Genomic DNA, 18,761 nt, shown 5'->3' on the forward strand with positions numbered 1-18,761 from the left:
ATATATCATAAACCAAAGTCCATATTTTATATCAGGGTCCACTCTTTGTCTTGTACATTCCATGGGTTTTGACAAATGTATATTGACATGCACTCAATATTATGTATTATACAGAATAGTTTCACTGCCTTAAAAATCCTCTGTGCTCCTCTTCTCTGCCCCACTCAAGCTCCTGGCAACCACTGATGTTTTTTACTGTCTCTATAGCTTGGCCTTTTCCAGAATGTCATACAGTTGGGATCATACCGTATGTAGCCTTTTTGCATTGGCTTCTTTCACTAGTAACATGAATTTATGGTTTCTCCATATCTTTTTGAAGCTTGATAGCTCATTTCTTTTTAGCACTGAATTATATTCCATTGTATAGATGTACCATAGTTTGCTTATTAACTTGCCTACTAAAGAAATCTTGGTTAGGGACGCCTGGGTGGTGTGGTTGGTTAAGCGTCCAACTTAGTTTTGGCTCGGGTCATGATCTCAGGCTTGTGAGATCGATTCCCGTACTGGGCTCCATGCTCAGCATGGAGTCTGCTTGGATTCTCTCTCTCTGCCCCAAACCCCACACTGCGTGCATGCTCGCTCTCAAAAATAAATAAATCTTAAAAAAAAGAGAGAATATCTTGGTTATTTTCAAGTTTTGGCAATTATGAATAAATAAATACATTTGTATGTAGGTTTTTGTGTGGATTTAAGTTTTCGGCACATTTGGGTAAATACCCAAGAAGCATGACTGCAGGATCCTATGGTAAGAGTAGATTTAGTTTTGTAAGAAACAGTCAAACTGTATTCCAAAGTGGCCGTACCATTTTGCATTCTTACCAGCAACAATGAGAGTTGCTCCACATCCTCACCAGCATTGGTGCTGTCAGTGTTACGGATTTCAGCAATTCATTAATGTATGATGTTGAGCATCTTTTCACATGCTTATTTGCCCTCTGAGTATCTTTTTTAGAGAGGTGTCTGCTCAGATCTTTGTCCATTTTGTAATCTGGTCGTTCATTTTCTTACTGTTGAGTTTTAAGAGTTCTTCATATATTTTGGACACCAGTCTTTAATCAGATTATGTAATATGCAAATATTTTATCCCAGTCTGTGGTTTGTCCTCTCATTCTCTTGACATTTAACTTTGATATTTTTTTTAAAGCTCATTTTCTAAAGAATTTTTCTTTAAACTGAGGTATAATTTATTTTTGGATATAAAAAAACCAAGGGGCACCTGGGTGGCTCAGTTGGTTGAGTGTCTGACTCTTGATTTCAGCTCAGGTCATCTTGGGGTTGGGAGATCCAGTCCCACATTGGGCTCTGTGCTCAGCGCAGAGTCTGCTTGAGTCTCTCTCAATGATCCCTCCGCCCCTCCCCCTGCTTGCATGCTCTCTAATAAAATCTTAAAAAAAAAAAAAAACAACCCAAAACTAAGATAACCCACATCATAAAATTCACCCTCTAAAGTGTACAATTCACTGGTTTGCACAAAGTTGTGCAACCATCACCACTACGTAATTAGAAAAAAATTTCATCACTCCAAAAAGAACCCTATTATCAGTCATTCCCATTCTCCTCTCTCCTTGGCAACCACTCATCTACTTTGTCTCTACGGATTTGCCTATCTGCACATTTTCATATAAATGAAATCAGAATTTGTAACCTTTTGTAACTGGATTCCATTTTCTTAAAAAGATTTTGACAGAGACAGCATAAGCAGGGGGAGGGCCAGAGGGACAAGCAGACTCTTCACTGAGCGTGGGGCTTTACCTGGGGCTCAACATGGGGCTCTACCCCAGGACCCTGAGATCATGACCTGAACCAAAGTCAGACGCTTAACCAACTGAGCCACGCAGGTGCCCCTGGATTCCATTACATTTAACACGTTTTCAAGGTTCATCACCATGTTGTTGCACAAATCATTCTTCATTCTTCTTATGGCTGAATATTCCATTGTATGGATATATCGTATTTTTATCTATTCATCAGTTTGATGGGCATTTATTTGGCTTCCACTTTTTTGCTTTTTAACATTCATGTAACAAGTTTTTATGTGGGTTTTATGTCTCTTAGGTATATATTTGGGAGTGTAATTGCTGGGACATATGGAAACTCTATATTTAAATCTTTTGAGGGATTGCTAGACTCTTACAAAGTGGTTGCATAATTTTCCATTCCCAATTCTTCACATCCTCATCAACACTTGTTATTGTCTATGTTTGATTATAGCCATTTTGGTGGGTGTGTAGTGGTATCTCACTGCAGTTTCAATTTGCATTGTTCTCTGATGGTTAATGATGTTTCGCCCATTTGTACATCTTCTTTGGAGAAATGTCTATTCAGACCCTTTTCCCATTTTACGATTAGGTTATTTGTCTTATTGTTGAGTTGTAAAAGTTCTTTCTTTACTCTGGATACTAGACTGGCCAGAGAAGGATGGGGGTTTTGAAGGAAGTGCAGTTACTGTTGATAAAATTGAGGATGTGACCATGACATAGGTGATTGAAGTGAAAAGGGGCAGAAAAAGATCATTAAATATAAGGAAAGCAGGGTGTTGGATAAGTCATTCATGGGAAGTTAAAGCCACCAAAAATGATGGCACATGTGCGGAAAAAGAAAACATTACACAGGGGCTAAAATCTTCTCTGTATGAGGGACAATCATTGAGAGTTCAGTAGAAAGGGCAATGACACAAGGGCTAGAATAGTCAAACTGCTGAATTTTAAAAGCTGGAAGGAAGGATGAGAAATAATCACAGACCAGTTCTTGGTTCTGACAAAAACAGCTTCCACCTAGGAGGGCTACAGGGAAAGCAGCATTTTAGGGGACAGCCAAAGTATGCAATGCCTTCAGGCGACAACTGAGGTGAAGAGATGAAGCAAACATTCTAATAAGAAGGTGCTTATATAGAATTTGATTATAGAAGGGAAGTGCTAGAGGGCACAGTAGAAGGGTTGGGAAGGGGAGCAGTATGCGACCTGGTGGTGGATAAACACTGAGGTTCAGACTCTTGGGATAACTGTGACAAACCTGTGAGGCATGGTGGGATTAGACTTGAATGACTCTTAGAGGATGGTGAGCAAGTAATTCCAGGATTGTTGTAGAGGCTACATCCTTATTTCTGCAACTGATCATGGCCTGGAGGTAGGAGTGGGCACTGTGGTGACTTTCCTCCTCTCCTACACAGTCCATATTCCCCTTGCCCTCGATCCTCTCCTTAGATTGTTAGTGTTCTTTGCCCAGTGGGTGACCCAAATCTTTGTTAAGAATCTGAATGGTCCTAGTATCTAATACCTAGTGTTGATTAGGACCACAATACAGAAAATTGTTTAAATATAAAAAACGCAGAAATAAATCTGAGGAAACTACCTGGAATGGAGGTTTTTTCAAATTCACTTAATCTTTTTTCATACTGTCCTTTCTTGTATTATGGTTTCTAGTCTTTCCTTTATTTCTCTGAACATTTTAACTTTATTTTCTTTTAAAGATTTGAGAGAGCAAGAGAGAGGGAGAGAGATCACGAGCAGGGGCAGAGGGAGTGGGAGAAGGAGACGCCCCGCTGAGCAAGGAGCCCCATGTGGGATTTGATCCCAGGACACTGGGATCATGACCTGAGACGAAGGCAGACACTTAACCGACTGAGCCACCCAGGCACCCTCTCCGAACATTTTAAATACACTTTTAAACTCAGATTTTTTTTTTTAAGATTTTATTTTTAAGTAATGTCTACATCCAACATGGGGCTCAAACTCACAAGCCCAAGATCAAAAGTCGCACGCTCCACCAACTGAGCCAGCCCAGTGACCCTGATTCTTTTATAACAATTCCTGGAGTGCAAATTCTCCCATTTATTCCTTTCTTTGCTTTGTTTCTTCTCTTTCTCTCTTCTTGGTAATTTTCCCCTGTAAGCTCATTTTAAATAGGACTTGTTTTTCACAGGTTCCTTTGTGAAAAGTTGATTACAGGACTATCCTTACAGAACAGTTTTGTTTGCTTCACTGGCCCAGGACCAGCTTTTTGTCAATTTTTCTCCATTGTGACATCCCAGAAACATTTGGGTATTGTGAATTTGGACCACATTTGCACAGAGAGCAAATGTATGTTTCTGTGTGGGTGATTCTTTCTACTCACATTCCTGAGTTATGGTATTTTCTTTTATTTCCCTACTGATTACCAGATCAATGAGTGGTGTTTTTCTAGTTTTTAATTTCACAAGGAAGTGGTCCTTTGAGACTCCTGTCTTTGCTGAAGCCCTAGCACTCAGCTATTAGGTCTGTATCTTGGTCCCAAGTCTGTACGAAACTCCTTAACTTCCAGTTCACACATCTTTGACTTTTGGGTTCCCATTCATTTCTGGCACCTCGGGATCTCCCATTTTTGGTTTCAAGCCCAGTTGTGTGTTGAACTTTTTGTTGTTGTTGTTACATATTATCTCCATGTGTGAGGGTGGGAAGGGGGTTTGCCTGGAACTACTCCATCTGTTGCATATTGGTCAGAAGTCACCCCAAAACAAAGGGTCTTTTGAAAACACAAATATGGTCATTTCATTCTCTTAGCATGGCATTCAAGGCACTATGAAAGCAGGAAACTAGCCTCTCTAGTTTCGTTTTCCACCGCTTTCTTCTCTTCTCCACACCCAGATAAGTCACAGATGACTACTCTTTCCTTTCTCTTGTACTTAGGGTGCGTGTTGATGGGCGTGAAACTGACTTATCCTCTAGTTTGCATACTATTAAGTAGTTACTGACAGTAGTAGTAGCTTGTATCTCCTAAGAGCCTAGATCCAGAAAATAGCAAATCCATGTGGCTTTACCTCTGGACATTGTAGTATAACATGAGTTTAGTTAACTTTATTAAATTAAAAATGCTGTTGAGTCTGGTTAGGTTTGCACTGAATTATACATTGAGTCATCCTTTCCAAGAACTTGGTATGTCTTCATTTGACAGATCTTATTTTAATGCCCTTCAATAGGATTTTCTTCTCTTGTTTATTCTTAAATATTTTATGATTTTGAATATATTTTATAATTTACCTTTGAATAGGTTACACATTAATATGATTCAAAATTTAATTTAAAAGTATAAAAATGAATATAGTGGATTTTCCATTTCCATTGCTATCTCCTCACTCTACCCAACCCCTCTTCCAGAGGTATTTTTTGTATATGAGCAAATATATATACTTATTTATTGCAACTATGAACGAAATGCTTTTCCTTTGTCACTGTTTTCTAGTTGGCTAGAATAGAAAAAGCTATTGACTTTTATACATTTATCTTCTATTCACACGCTTATCAAATTTCCTTAATACTAGGTTTTAGTATAGTCTCTTGGATTTCTTAAATACACAGTCATATTTCTTCAAAACAAGATACCTTACTATTTTCCAATATTTATACCAATTATTTAGTTTTCTTGCCTAATTGCTTTCAGCTGAATTTTCAAAGCATGGTTGAATCCTATCTTATTTCAGACTTTAATAAAAATAGCTTTAGTATTTACTATTAGGAATGTTTGCTTTTGGGGTGCCCAGGTGGCTCAGTTAAGCACCTGCCTGCTTTTGGCTCAGGGCATGATTCCAGGGTCCTGAGATAGAGCCCTGCATGGGGCTCTCTGCTCCATGGGGAAAAAATGAAATGTTTGCTATTGTTTTTTGATGAATAATCTTTTCCTTTTACTCAGGGCTTTATTGTATTTTATTTTAAATTAGAAAATTTTTTTCAAATAATCTCTTTGCCCAATGTGGGGCTCAAACTCATGACCCAGAGATCAAGAGTTGCCTGCTCTACCCACTGAGCCAGCCAGGCACCCCTAGAGCTTTATTTTTATCAAATCATAATTAAAACTGAAATATTTTATCCAATGCTTTTTAAGCATCTACTGATAAAGTGTTTTATTTCCTTTAATTTAGAAAAACTTTATTTTGAAGTACTTTTAGATTTAGACAAAAGTTGCAAAAATAATATAAAGAAGTCCTGTATATCCTTACTCAAATTTCCCAAATGTTAATACTTACTTTTATCATTGTGTGTGTGTGTGTGTGTGTATATGTGTGTGTCCATGTGTATACATATATGGGCCTGTGAATCTGTGTGTATAAAGTTTACAATTACATTTGCAAATTGCCTTTACCTTTGACCTCTAAATACTTCAATGTATATTTTATAAAAACAAGGACATTCTCTTAATCATATATTATCAAAATAAGAAATACTTATAGATATTTCAATAATTTTCATTTTTTTTTTTTTTATTTAAGTAAGCTCTACATCCAATGTGGGCCTTCAACCTGAGATCAAGAGTCACGTGCTCTACTGACTGAGCCAGCCAGGTGCCCCTCTTCAAGTTCTTGATGTAATGAATTATATTAATAAATTTCCTGATACTGAGGCTTGTATCACTGAAATAAACCTAATGTGATCACAGTGTACAATTCAACTTTATTTTATTTGATATTTTTTATCTATAGTCATAGGTGAAATTAGGCTAGGACTATCAGGTTTGGGCATTAATCTTATGCTGGCCTTTAAAAGTCAACTGAGCATCTTTCCATCTTATCCCAAAGTCTGAAGCAGCTTATATAATAATTGAAAATTATAACCCACCTATTTGTTGGGCTGGATATGATAGCTACAAGTAGTGTTCACCTTGTGACCATTCAGTGGAACTGTATACTTGTGATTTGTGCCTTTTTCCATGTATATTTCAATAAGAAGTTTAAATAAAAGAACATGATTTTTTAGAAGGATAAACGTTTAATCACTTTTCCAATTTCTTCTATGGTAATTAATTAGGTCTATTCAAAGTATGTTTTGGGTATCTGCTGGGAAATTACCTATTTGCTCTGTTTCCAAATTTGTTGCCATAGAATTCTCCTGAAATTATTTTAGATTTTTCCATATCTACATGATTTCTCATTCCTAATCTTGCATTTTTTTCTTTTTCTTTTTATCAGGCTGAAGTTTTATTTATTTTACTGGTGTTTTCAAAAAGTCATTTTTCTACTTATCCTTTCTCCTTTTTTCCCCCCTACTTTTTAACTTCGAGTTTTATCTTTATTGGTCTATTTTCTATTTTCTTATGGCTTCAGTGTGTTTTTTCCCCCTAAATCTTTTTGGTTTTTTTTGAGAGGGGGGTGGGCAGGGGCAGAGGGACAGAGAGAATTGTAAGCAGACTCCGTGCCCAGCGTGGAGCCTGACACAGGGCTCAATCTCACAACCCTGAGATCATGACCTGAGCCAAAATCAAGAGTCAGATGCTTAAGTGACTGAACCACCCAGGTGCCCCTTCCCTATATTTCTAAAACAATCACTATGCATCTTTGAATTTTTCTTTTTGAATAATAAAGGTGTTACATTTTCATTTTCAAGTCCTGTTTCTCATGCATTCTAGGATACTCAAGATGGGATCTGGGTCTTACTTTGCCCCCATTTGCTCAGGGTCCAATCCTGGCAGATCCTACTGGCTGGCCACAAGAACATGACAAATACATGTGTGCTCAGTGAATAAATGATACTCTTCTGTCCTGGGACTCACTGTGAAGATCTGTGCTTGCTGCAGGGCCCACCCAACCACCCAAATACCTGGAGCATTTGTCATATGCTGGCACTGTGTCAGGTCCTGTGAGTAGGACAGTGAGCTGGACAACTGAATATCTGCCCTCTGGGTGCTTACAGTGCTTTCTAGGGACAAAGACAGACATAGAACAAGTAATGCAAATGAGCTGAGTGTTGCCTGGGATGCTATGGAAGCATAAGATAGGGGCCAACATCACTTAGGAGGTGTAGTTAAGAATCTGTAGAAGTGATACTTAAGTTCCTCAAAATCTGAGAGTCTACCCTATCTCCTACTCTCCTCTCAGTGAGGTGGCCACTGGGTTTTCTAATACAAAAGTTATCTGGTCTTGAGTTACATGCCTGCTGCTCCTGGCCACAGCTGACTGAACCAAAGACTGACAACCAGGCATAAGAACTTTCTCTAATAGGAATGTTCCATATAGGATGGTCACTAAACGACTGCATTAGAGCCTTTAAGGGAAGTCTGAACACCAAATGGAGTGAAAGGAGAAGAAAAGGAGCTAGCAGAAGAAGAGAAAAAGAATAGTGAAGTGTAATAACAGCAGTCACAAATCCCATGGTACTGGATTAGAACTGTGGGAATCAATGTGAACTCATGGTTTTTAATAATATACATATAAATACAATAATAAATTCAGATGTGTGTTAACATGAATACACCTATTTCCTAGCTCTGTGTGCTGAAAGGGTCTAGAAGTAATGACACTCCAGTAGCAATGAATACACCTAGTGCCCATTCTCGAGTGCAAGGAGCCAGGAGCTACCTGGGAAAATAGCTATGCCAGGGCTGGAACAGGAAAAATATGAGTGAGCCTGGAACGTCTTGTGGTGCTAGAGCGTAAGCAAGGGCTAAAAAAATGATGGGGGCAATGCCAAAAAGATACAGAAGCCAACCTGAAAGAGTTTCCAATGGCCAAATCTGGGCCAGTATGAGTAACAGACAACTACTGTAGTATTAGATTGTAACCCACAGAATAAGACAAATATCTATTAGTTTATACTGATATAAATAAATTACTGAGTAAGTATATGGGAGAAAAGAGATAGCTCTTCCCTACAGTAGGACACCAATTAATAAATACAGATGAAGTAAGTAAACAGAAAGTCATCTTTAGGTCAACACAGCATTAATACTTCTAAGCAAAAACCACTGATGGATGCTAAAATTAGTAGGCAAAGTTTAAGGATAAATGAGACATTTACACAGCTTCAAAGTGTCTCCCCACAAGACTCTTACTAATTTCAAAGGGGAAGTTGGTAATTTTACAGTGGAGAAACCTGACACACTGCCACAGTCACGTGATCCAAGTTAGTATCACCCCCTGACAGAAGGCAGTAGAAGGGCACACCATCGCTTCTGGGGTAGTTCTGCCAAAACTGCAGACCCTCAATCTAATCATGTGAAAAAAGGAGACAAACCCAAACTGAAGAACATTCTACAAAATGACTGGCCTAGACATTTCAAAAGTATCAAGGTCATGAAAGGCAAAGAAAGATGGAGCAACTGACGGAGACAAAGGAAACATGACAATGAAACGTAACATGGTATCCTGGATTGGACCCTGGCCCAGATAAAGGACATCAGTGGGAAAAATGGCAAAATCTGAATGTCTATAGATTAGTTAGTACTGTGTCCATGTTAATTAAATCCTGCTTTTAATAATTATACTATAGTTTTGTAAGATGTTACTATTAGGAGGAGTGAGGTGAAGGATATACAAGAACTACTATTTTTGCAACTTTTTGTAAGTCTAAAATTATTTCAAAACAAGTACTAGTAGTAGCAGTAGCAGCAGTAGTAAAAAGAACAGCAGTCACTGAGGTAGGGAGCAGCAGACAGCTCCTCGGGAGACTGGACAGTGATTGCTGGGGTACCCGCTGGAGCCCATGTCCTGACTTCTGACTGTTCGTGCCCACCATATTGTTATGGTATTCTTCCAACACCCAAGGGACTTTAATGCCTACCTCTAGTTTCTGCTTCCTGAAAGAGATTAGCTAATACCAAAGGAGGGATCCAAAAAGGCCCTGCAGGTGATGGGGTGCTCATCAACGGTGGCTACTGTCGATGGTGCCCAAGGATGCACCAGGCCTTGCTGTGTCCTGTTAAGCCAGGGTTGAAACGTGACTGGTTTGTGGTATGCTCTTGGCGGATGGCATGCAGACCCTCTGCTTAGTAACTAACATGCAGACTGCACGGGGGAGCTGTTTATTCCAGGCTAACTCAGCTGGGACAGCAGTATAGACAGAGCTGATACAGACTCCATGGCCATCTGGGCACAGCCTGATTTCATTATCACTCTCCCTACAGCTCCCCGATGTCTGTATTAATCTCCTGAAGGAGGCCCCATAGAACTGAGCTTGCTTGGTCATTTGGTACTATTGTCCAGTCCCAGAGCAGAGCAGGGTAGTGACCCACTCAGCCTTCCTCCTAGAGGTGCCTTACACTGGCTTAGTTCCAAAGCTGGAGAAACGTAGTCTGGCCTGACACCAGAATGTGTGGTGAGGGGCAACAGCTACCGTATTATGGCAGTGGAGGGGGAAGAGTTCTATGGGTCCCTTCTTGGAATTCTAGGGTATGGGAAAGAGGAGCTACAGCTTGCATGGCACAAGCTCTGTGCCTGGGCCTCTGCACTCTTTCTCCACAATCTCTGCAGACATTCTGGGGACTCAGTTGCATAAAGGCCAACAGAGGGTGGCAGGTCACAGCCTGGTCCCTGTCTTTTCCCAGGCAGATCTGTTCTTAGCTGCCAAACTTCTGAGCTTCCTGGGACCATGATAAAGTTCCAGAGACTACGGACCATGGGGATCATGCTGAAGGATAGAGATAAGGAACCTCCTTCTCTTCCCTGCCTTGAAGGAGGTGGGGAGGCAGCGCTTCTCTTGGAGACCTGTTAGCAAGTTTTGGGCCCATAACAAAGGATCCAGGGGAGGGCAAAATCTCTATTTTTGACTTTGAGGCTGAGGAGGGGTCTTTTGGGGGCTACGAGGAGGTAAACAGGCCTCAGGCTGGGTGGAGAGGAGGGAAAGGGCATGAGGGGAAGATAGGTCAGTTGCCATGCCACAGCCGAGGGGCCTTTATTGGATGTTGAGGGCATGTCTAGGCAGGCAGGTAGAAGCTAGAGGTTGTGGCACACCTTCTCGGGATGTAGTGGTGCCCGGATGTCCAGTTTGTGGGTCTTGCTGTCCTTGTCGATGATCTCCAGCCGCAGCTTGGGTGGACGCTTCTCAGTCTGGGGTGAGGGCCGTTCAGGGCTCTTGAGCAGCTGTTTGTCTGAGTCCTCCACGGTGATGCGCAGAGTACAGCCCCCCGGCAGCAGGTCTTGTTCATAGGCGGCCGCCAGCTGGTTCACCACACGGCGCTCTACCTGTACGTGACAGGTGAAGGGCTCATCACTGCTGGGGCCGTGGCCTGGAGCCCAGGCTCTATCACTCGCTGATAGGGCAAGTCAGAAACCTCTGAGCTTTAGTTTCCCCCTCTGCAAAGTGGGGCTAACCACACACAGCTTGCAGGACTATGCTAAAACTCAATGACGTCAGTTTCTGAGGTTCCCAGCTTAGTTCCTCACTCCTGGCAGGGGTTCATACTTGCTTACCCTCCAGGATCGGAGTTTATTTGATCATCTTCTGGTTTGGGTTCTGAGGGGGAATCTGGTCTGGGTATGGACTATTTCAGGCTGGGAGGCCAGGGTGGGGTGGGGGCACTGGGGAGGGAGGTGCGGAGGTGTCTTACTTCTCCCAGGCTCCTGTACTCACCTCGTGCTTGATGGAGCGGGCGCCATAGTGTACATTGTAGCCGTCGACCAACACGTCTGCCACCTCGCGGTCCCAGAGCAGCGTGATGTTGTGCCTTTGCTTGGCCTGAGATAGGTCAGATAGGAGCCCACATGTGGCCCAGTGCTTTCCATCTCTCACCGCTCTGGCCTGAGGCCTGGGACTGTGAGTGACTGTGTGCCCTCAGGGCCACTGGCCCACACCACTGTGCTCCATCCATGCCTCTAGGGGGTGGTGCTTCCAACCCAGTGTTCCCTGATTTCCAATGGGCAGATGACCCAACCCCACCCATGGGCAGTTTCTGCTCTTACTCTCTTGGCCCAGAAGTTCAGTTCCTTGTTGACAAGCTGGATGAGCTCCGAGTGGCAGAAGGGGAGGAAGTAGACAATCTCGTTGATTCTTCCCAGAAACTCATCCCTCCGAAAGTGAGCCTGCAGGGCCAGGTTAGGGGTGGGTGAGCTCTGTGACCCAAAAGGGGTAAAGGGAATTACTGGACCCCAGTGGGGAAGACCAAGGATGGCTAAGGGGATCTTCCCACCGGAGACTCCAGTAGGAAGGACAAAGACCTCTTACTTTCAGGATGGGGCGTATCACATTCTCCTTGAAGTTCTTTGAGATGGTTATCTTGTCATTAATCTGGACATCCCCTGTGGAAAAAGAATCATAAACTGCCTATTCCTCACACCTAGGGTGCTCTGGGAACTGTGCCTGCCTCTTGCCCCCATTCATGAAAAGAGCCCTGCCCCTGATGGTCTGTGTGATCCTGGTCAGGGTCTCAGGTTCTTTAGGCCTCAGGCTGGTCTCCACTTGAATGAGAGGATTGGACTGGGCACTTCTTGAGGCCCTTCCAGTGCTACAAATAGAAAGCCTGGGGTTCCTTAGTTTAGGAGTTGTGTGAGGGAGGGAAGGAGGGGGACAAGAGTCAGAACCAAGACTTGAGTTTTGACTTGGAAGAGGGGCTGGAGGTTCATTTCCAAATAGAAAGGTGACAGATGTGGCCTCCTGCCTAATGTCATTCTTGCCCCTAGGAGATGTTGCTGGTGGTCTGGGCACTTGCCCAGTTGCCCAGGCAGCTCAGGCTGTGTGCCATACCTAGGTTTTCAGCGATACGGTTACGGCTCATCTCCAAAGCTTCCTGCCTCAGCTGCAGTGCGTGCTGTGCGATCTCGTCGCTGGCCACATTGGAGGTCATGATGAAGATGGCGTCCTTGCAGTCGATGGTCTTCCCTTTTCCATCTGTCAGCCGGCCCTGGGAAAGAGCAGTGACTACACAGTCAGGAAGTGCTATACCCAGGCACCTCTTCCAGAGGTCTCTACAGAACCCCTAGCTGCTCGCTCCTCCCAGTTCTCACTGCCCTGGGCTGCGACCATTCCACCTGCTGAGAATGACTCCAGTCAAGACTGCAGCTCTGTTTGTCATCCATCAGGGCCTCTGATTCATCTCTGACACCTTGAAAGTCAGCCTGATTAAACATGCATCCATCCAACACACTTTCTTGGAGGCCCAATCTGGGCCAGGCTCTGTGTTGGGGCACTGGGGCCTCACTGAACCTTCGACATGCTTCTTGTTAAAAAAAATGACAAGAAACCAGCAATGACACTTCAGTGAGTTAAGTGTTATAAGGGGAAGCCCAGGTTACTGTAGGAGTTCAGAGGAGGGTATTTTATATGGCCATTGTAAAGACTAATATGGCCATGTTGGTTAAAAATCCTTAGTTAGCCAAGCTGTGCAAATGTTCTAAACTGTCGTTACGACAGCAGACGTGTAATACATATTTGTTGTATCAAAATGAACGAGATGAACTGAAACAGGTATAATCTCTGCAACTTAAAGGCCTCCTTTTGCCTGACAGAGCGGGATAGAAAATAAGGCTCGTCCTTTAACCAATGTGGGAAGATTCCTTGGAATCTTTAGCTCTTTCTAGAAGCGACACAGATGAAAGAAAGCATCCATGCTGGAGACCGATGCACCGAGGAAAGGGAAAAGAGAGAAGAGACAGAAGAATGAGAGAAGTACAGCTATCTGGGGCCATGCAGTTCAAGGGCAAGAAGCTCCCACACCAACTCAGCAAACAACAAGGCTATCACTGTACAACAGTACTTTACAGTCATTTATGATGAAAGCAACGGTCAGGGCCTCGCTGAGCAGAACTGACGGGAGTTAACAATAGTGGACACCAACAGGGCGCTTCTTGTTGCACCACAGGTGCCCTGCTTCGTGTTCTCTGTGCCCTACTGCACTTCTCCCACTGAACACAGTTCCTGCCACCCCTGAGAACATGGCTCTGGGGACATTACTGACCCCAACCTGTTGGCTCCTGCCTGCCCCAGCCTCAGCTGGTAGTTAGTCTTCCTCAAGCATTTCCCTTTCCCTGGTGGTATGGACCCCGACTCAGGTGCAGCCCTTGCTTCTAAATCCAAATCAATGGCAGACCAGCCCTGGCCCCCAGAGGCAAAAGGGGAAGGGATGCGCTTTAACTTAGTACCTACTCCATGCTGGGCATGGTACCTGGTGCTTTTTAGCCTTGCTTTATACTGGCCCTTGGCACAGGTTTCTTAGATTTGTTTAATCTGAGAGAGAGCGCATGAGCAGGGGGAGGGGCAGAGGGAGAGGAATGCTCAAGCAGACTCCCTGCTGAGCGAGGAGCCCAGCACAGGGCTCAACAGGGGCTCAATCTCAAGACCCTGAGATCATGACCTAGCTGAAATCAAGAGTCAGACGCTTAACTGACTGATCCACCCAGGCATCCCTCAGGCCTCTTAGAAAGTGTTAGTGCCAAGGGGATCAATTCAGAAGGGGCCTTGAGGTCCAGGTGCTAATTACTGTCCCTGCCTTGGGGTGGGAAGAAGGGAAGGCAAGGGTGCAAGTGGATGTTCGTGAGCCTTGCTGTTGGCTTCTCTGAATATAACAGATCAACAGAATCTATCGAGGGCAATTCTAATTCTGGGGACGTGTGTGTGTGTGTGTGTGATGTGTCCAAATGTATGCATAAGGCACTCTTCGCAGAGCTCACCCTTGAAGATGGAGGACACACGCTGCTATACAGGCAAGAACAATAACCAGCGGCAGTTCCAGTCCAGGATCAAAGCCCTGCTTTTCACTGGGCCTGGGATGGGTCCCAGGCGGGTAAGGGGAGCAGACATAGTGTATGACTGACCCAAAGGGTGACTTTCACAGTGTTCATGTCTCCTCCTCCTCGGCAGTAAAGATGTACCCCAAAGTGGGAGCTGTCACTGTCTCACCTCCCAGCAATGACTGGGTGGGTGTGAATGCTCCCCCAGGGTTACAGGGGCTGCTTTCCCACTGCTTTTTTTTTTTTTTTTAAAGATTTTATTTATTTATTCGACAGAGATAGAGACAGCCAGCGAGAGAGGGAACACAAGCAGGGGGAGTGGGAGAGGAAGAGGCAGGCTCCCAGCAGAGGAGCCCGATGTGGGACTCGATCCCGGAACGCCAGGATCACGCCCTGAGCCGAAGGCAGACGCTTAACCGCTGTGCCACCCAGGCGCCCCTCCCACTGCTTCTATCCTTGAAGGGAGCAGAGGCAGGCTCTGCAGGGGCCAGTGTCCTCCTGAGACTTCTGCCCTGCACGGCAGGCTCTTGGGGTCATTAGTTCCGCTCGGTGTTTTGCTGGGAGCATTAGGGCTCCTGACTAGACTTGGGAGAACAGAGCTGGGTGGGAATGGGGGTCTTCCTTCATGCCCCCAGACTGGATCAGTGCCCTTACCGCTCCCAGCACTTGCAGCTTATCCCAGTGCAGCATGCAGCACAGCGGGCTGAAGGCTCCCGGCTCATTCATGAACACTGAGGCGGAGACTGTGTATGGTGTGTCTGCTCTGCCTGACACGGAACCACACACCCTCTTTCACCTTCCTGACAGGTCACGAGGCTCTGTGTTAGCCCTCTCTTCTCTGCATACTATACACTCCCTCGTTCAGAGATCTCACCCTTTCCTACGGCTCCTGTTACCCTACCTGTGCTGACACATTCCTCAATCTCTGCTTCTCGTCCAGCTCTGTCCTACACTCTACACTTCTCCAACTGATGGCCGGCCTCTTGGACACCTCCAGCCGGTCGCTCCTCAGGCATCTCATTTTCAGCAATTTCAAACCTCAGCTTCTCATCTTCCTAGCCAACCTGCTGCTTGTCCTCCTGGGTGCCCTGCCTCAGCTGATGCAACAGCAACTGTCCAGTCACCCCACCAGAAATCCTGTAGCTGGCCACCCCTGGCCCCTCCATCCCCCCTCACATTCAATCCGTGAGTCCTGCACAGTTGGCCTTCTGGGAGTTCTGGCCAGCCCTCGGCCCTGCTTTAGAGCAGGCGTCCCCACATTTAGCCTGGATACTCCGACAGCCTCCTCGCTGCTCCCCCTCTTCTTTCCAGTCCATTCTCTCATGGTTGCCTATAGGATCTTTATAAAGTGAGAATCTGACCATGTTTCTTTCTTGCTTAAAGTCTTTAAAGGCTCCTTACGATCTAACAAGTAAACCCACACTCCTTCACCTGGGATCATAATTGGTCCCTGTCAACCTTACCCACTCACTCTACTGTTCTGCTCTCACTCCCCTTTTGCAGTCGAGCGGTGCCAAGCAGCGAGTGTTCCCTGGACGGACCAGGCTGCTGCGTGCTTCTGTGCGTCTGCAAACTAGCAGCTGTCTGCTACCGGCCTTCTCCACTCCGTTCACCTAGAACCTCATTTATCCTTGGAGGGTATGCTGAATTACTGTTGAATTCAGTTACTCAACAGAGCACTTCCCTTGACTCTGTGAGCTCTGGGAATGGCTGGAGTGAGTAAGACAAGGTCCCTGCCCACAAGAAGCCCATAAGCATGAGTCTAAGTAATCTTAGATGGCAGCTTTGGTCAATGGAACCAAGTGCATAAACTTCAGAAATGGTAGTAGGCTGGTGGAGGCTATAGGAAGGATTTATTATCAACTCCCAGAAGGTAGTCAGTGCAGTGGCAACAGCAGGGGAGGGGTAGACAGGGCTTACATACGGAGGTGGTAACAACTTCTAGGTGGTGCTTGTTGTAGCTCAGTCAGTAGCTGCCTTCCCTCTTTCTGGGCCAAGGAGGCCATCAGAGGTACCTCTGCAGAGAGGTCAGAAGTTGTTGTGCCCACGTTCCCTGAGCTGGGCACTCCCTTCCCGTGAAGGCTTCCCTGCAGATCTACCTCTCTCTTCTTGCCCTAGCTGCGTGGTAGTTACTGTTAAAGCTGCAGGCTCTGAACCGGACTGCCTGGGCTCCCATCCCGGACTCCCCCTTCCCAGCTGCATGCCCGTAGGCCAATCACTTCTCTCACTTCGCTTCCGTTTCCACCTCTTACACAGAGGCAGTAATAATAACCACCTTTATAGGGATGCTGGGAGGATTCGATGAACTGATACAAATAAATGTTTTAGAACAGTACGTGGCACAGAAAGTCAAAAATATCAACTATTATCATGTCTCATTTCCAACCATCTACTAGGCAGGGAGCTCCCAGAGAGCAGGACTGGGTCTGGTCCATAGGTGTGTACTTGAATCCCATCAAGAGACTGGAACGAGGTAGGAGGTCTCAGAGCACAGGTATGGGTAATTGAATATGTGACCTTTGAAGGACTGGCCTTCATTCCTCAGCGGCTGGTCTGGGGACAGGGAAGAGCTGGGAGGCTAGGAAGACAGCAATAAAACTGGGGCAGGGACAAGGATGCTGGGCCAGGTGGGAAGGTGATGGGCAGCTGTGGGTGTATGTGGATCTGGGTCTTCCTGGCTTGGTACCTGGTGTGCTATTTGATACAGAAGTCCCTTCCCGCACCTCACTGAGTACACTAGCGACACGGGAAGCAAAATCCCTTCCTGTCGTCCTAGGGCTGAAGGGGACTAAGTGGAAAGGTGGGCTGGACTCCATCTGGACATGTGTTGGCTAATACAGCTCCTGTATGGGAGCAGAAGAGAAGCCTCACACCCAGTTCTGCAGGGCCCTAAAGGAGGTCAACCCCTCCCATGATCATAAGTCTCTCTCCTCTGCTTGAGGTAAGGAGTGGTGCAGAGAGGGAGAACAAATATATCTGTGGCCCAAACATGGTTCCTCTGCACAGTAGCTCCATGCCATGGCAAGACATTTATGACCTCTCTGAACCTCAGTCTCCTCTTCTGTAAAAAAATGAGACAGTTTCTATTCTGCCTGCTATTGTGGTGGTTAGCAAGGACATCTTTAGCACAAGCCTAGTGCATAGAGTGTGCTGAAATAGAAGGGAGTTTTTCTCATTTAAAGCTCACCCCACCAGTAGGAGGCTGTCTAGTTTGTGACGAGCCTGGAGCTCCTTGGAAGAAAAGGGCTCCATGAGCCAGAAAGGTTCTTAGAGCTTATCTTGGATCCAGCCTCCTTGTTTGTCACATGAGGCCCCTGATGCCTGGAGATGGAGCAGAGTTGGAACTAAACACTCAGGTCTGTCCTGGCACCTCTGCTCTGGGTGTCTCTAGAAGGCAGCCTGGGAAGCCACAGAATTTCAATTCTTGGGTAGTGCTGGTCTGTCCTCAAGTGCCCACTCTGGGCCCTGGTCTAGAAAGGGAGAAAAGCCCCATCTGCTAGGTGACCGAATGTATACATGTGGAAGCAGCAAGTGAAGGACGGGTCACACAGGCCTCTGGACCCTTGATTCTTATTGTTCACAGTGCCCCATATCCCCAGATGTCCCCTACTCCATCCCGGCCCAAAGTGACTTTCACCTCATCGAACAGCTGCAGCATGATGGTGAGCACATCTGGATGGGCCTTGTCCACCTCGTCGAAGAGCACCACAGCGTTGGGACACTGCTTCAGCTTCTTGGTCAGCTGGCCACCCTCCTCGTGGCCAATGTAGCCTGGTGGGGATCCGATAAACTTGGCCACCTGGAGGGAGGAAGGAAACATACTGGGAAACAAACCTTTCTATACTTTTAGTTTCTGATATGGGCATGCACAGGAACATGGCCTCATTCATTAACACTGCCTGTCTCAACAAGGACAGTCGGACTTTTCCTCTGGGGTGGCAGGAATCCTGCCGTGATGGGAGAGCCTACAGATCTTCTCTATGTTCTTTTTCAGAGCAAGTCCTATGCAAAACAGATCAGTGACCTTCTTGCTCACGTATGCCCCCAAAGGACGAATCCCAAGGCTGCTGGAATTATCTCAGGTCCAAATGACAAGTCACAACAAAATACCCAGGCAGAGTCATGTTGACCGACAGGCCCTCCAAACCACACTTCGGCGAGGACTCTCACTTACCTCATGCCGCTCTTGGAACTCAGACATGTCCAGCCTGATGAAGCCCTGTGTGGAAACAAGCAGGAGTCCATTTGCAGGCAGGAAGGTAGAAGGAAGGGTTAAGGAGGAGAGCATCTCAAATATCCCCATGGCTTTCAGATCACAGCAACGCAAGATCTTCTATCCCATTCTCATATATTTTTT

At 45.3% G+C, this 18,761-nt stretch overlaps 1 protein-coding gene across 4 annotated transcripts in view; it reads right to left on the minus strand.

The window, feature by feature from the left end:
* Positions 1-8,141: 8,141 nt before the first annotated feature.
* CLPB (ClpB family mitochondrial disaggregase) overlaps positions 8,142-18,761 on the minus strand; it is a 140,510-nt gene continuing 129,890 nt past the window's right edge. For all 4 annotated transcript variants that reach the window (XM_087868130.1, XM_087868129.1, XM_045782715.2 and 1 more), the window contains 7 exons: positions 18,579-18,623; positions 18,042-18,203; positions 12,423-12,579; positions 11,904-11,977; positions 11,642-11,761; positions 11,313-11,417; positions 8,142-10,924 (listed from right to left, as the gene is read on the minus strand). In XM_087868130.1, coding sequence (XP_087724256.1) covers positions 10,676-10,924; positions 11,313-11,417; positions 11,642-11,761; positions 11,904-11,977; positions 12,423-12,579; positions 18,042-18,203; positions 18,579-18,623 — 912 coding nt within the window. In that variant the 3' untranslated portion in view covers positions 8,142-10,675. The remainder of the gene's footprint in view (positions 10,925-11,312; positions 11,418-11,641; positions 11,762-11,903; positions 11,978-12,422; positions 12,580-18,041; positions 18,204-18,578; positions 18,624-18,761) is intronic.

The sequence above is a fragment of the Ursus americanus genome, chromosome 16 (assembly GCF_024610735.1).
Source record: "Ursus americanus isolate L20-20 chromosome 16, mUrsAme1.1.p, whole genome shotgun sequence".
In the NCBI taxonomy this organism is placed as follows: Eukaryota; Metazoa; Chordata; class Mammalia; order Carnivora; family Ursidae; genus Ursus; species Ursus americanus.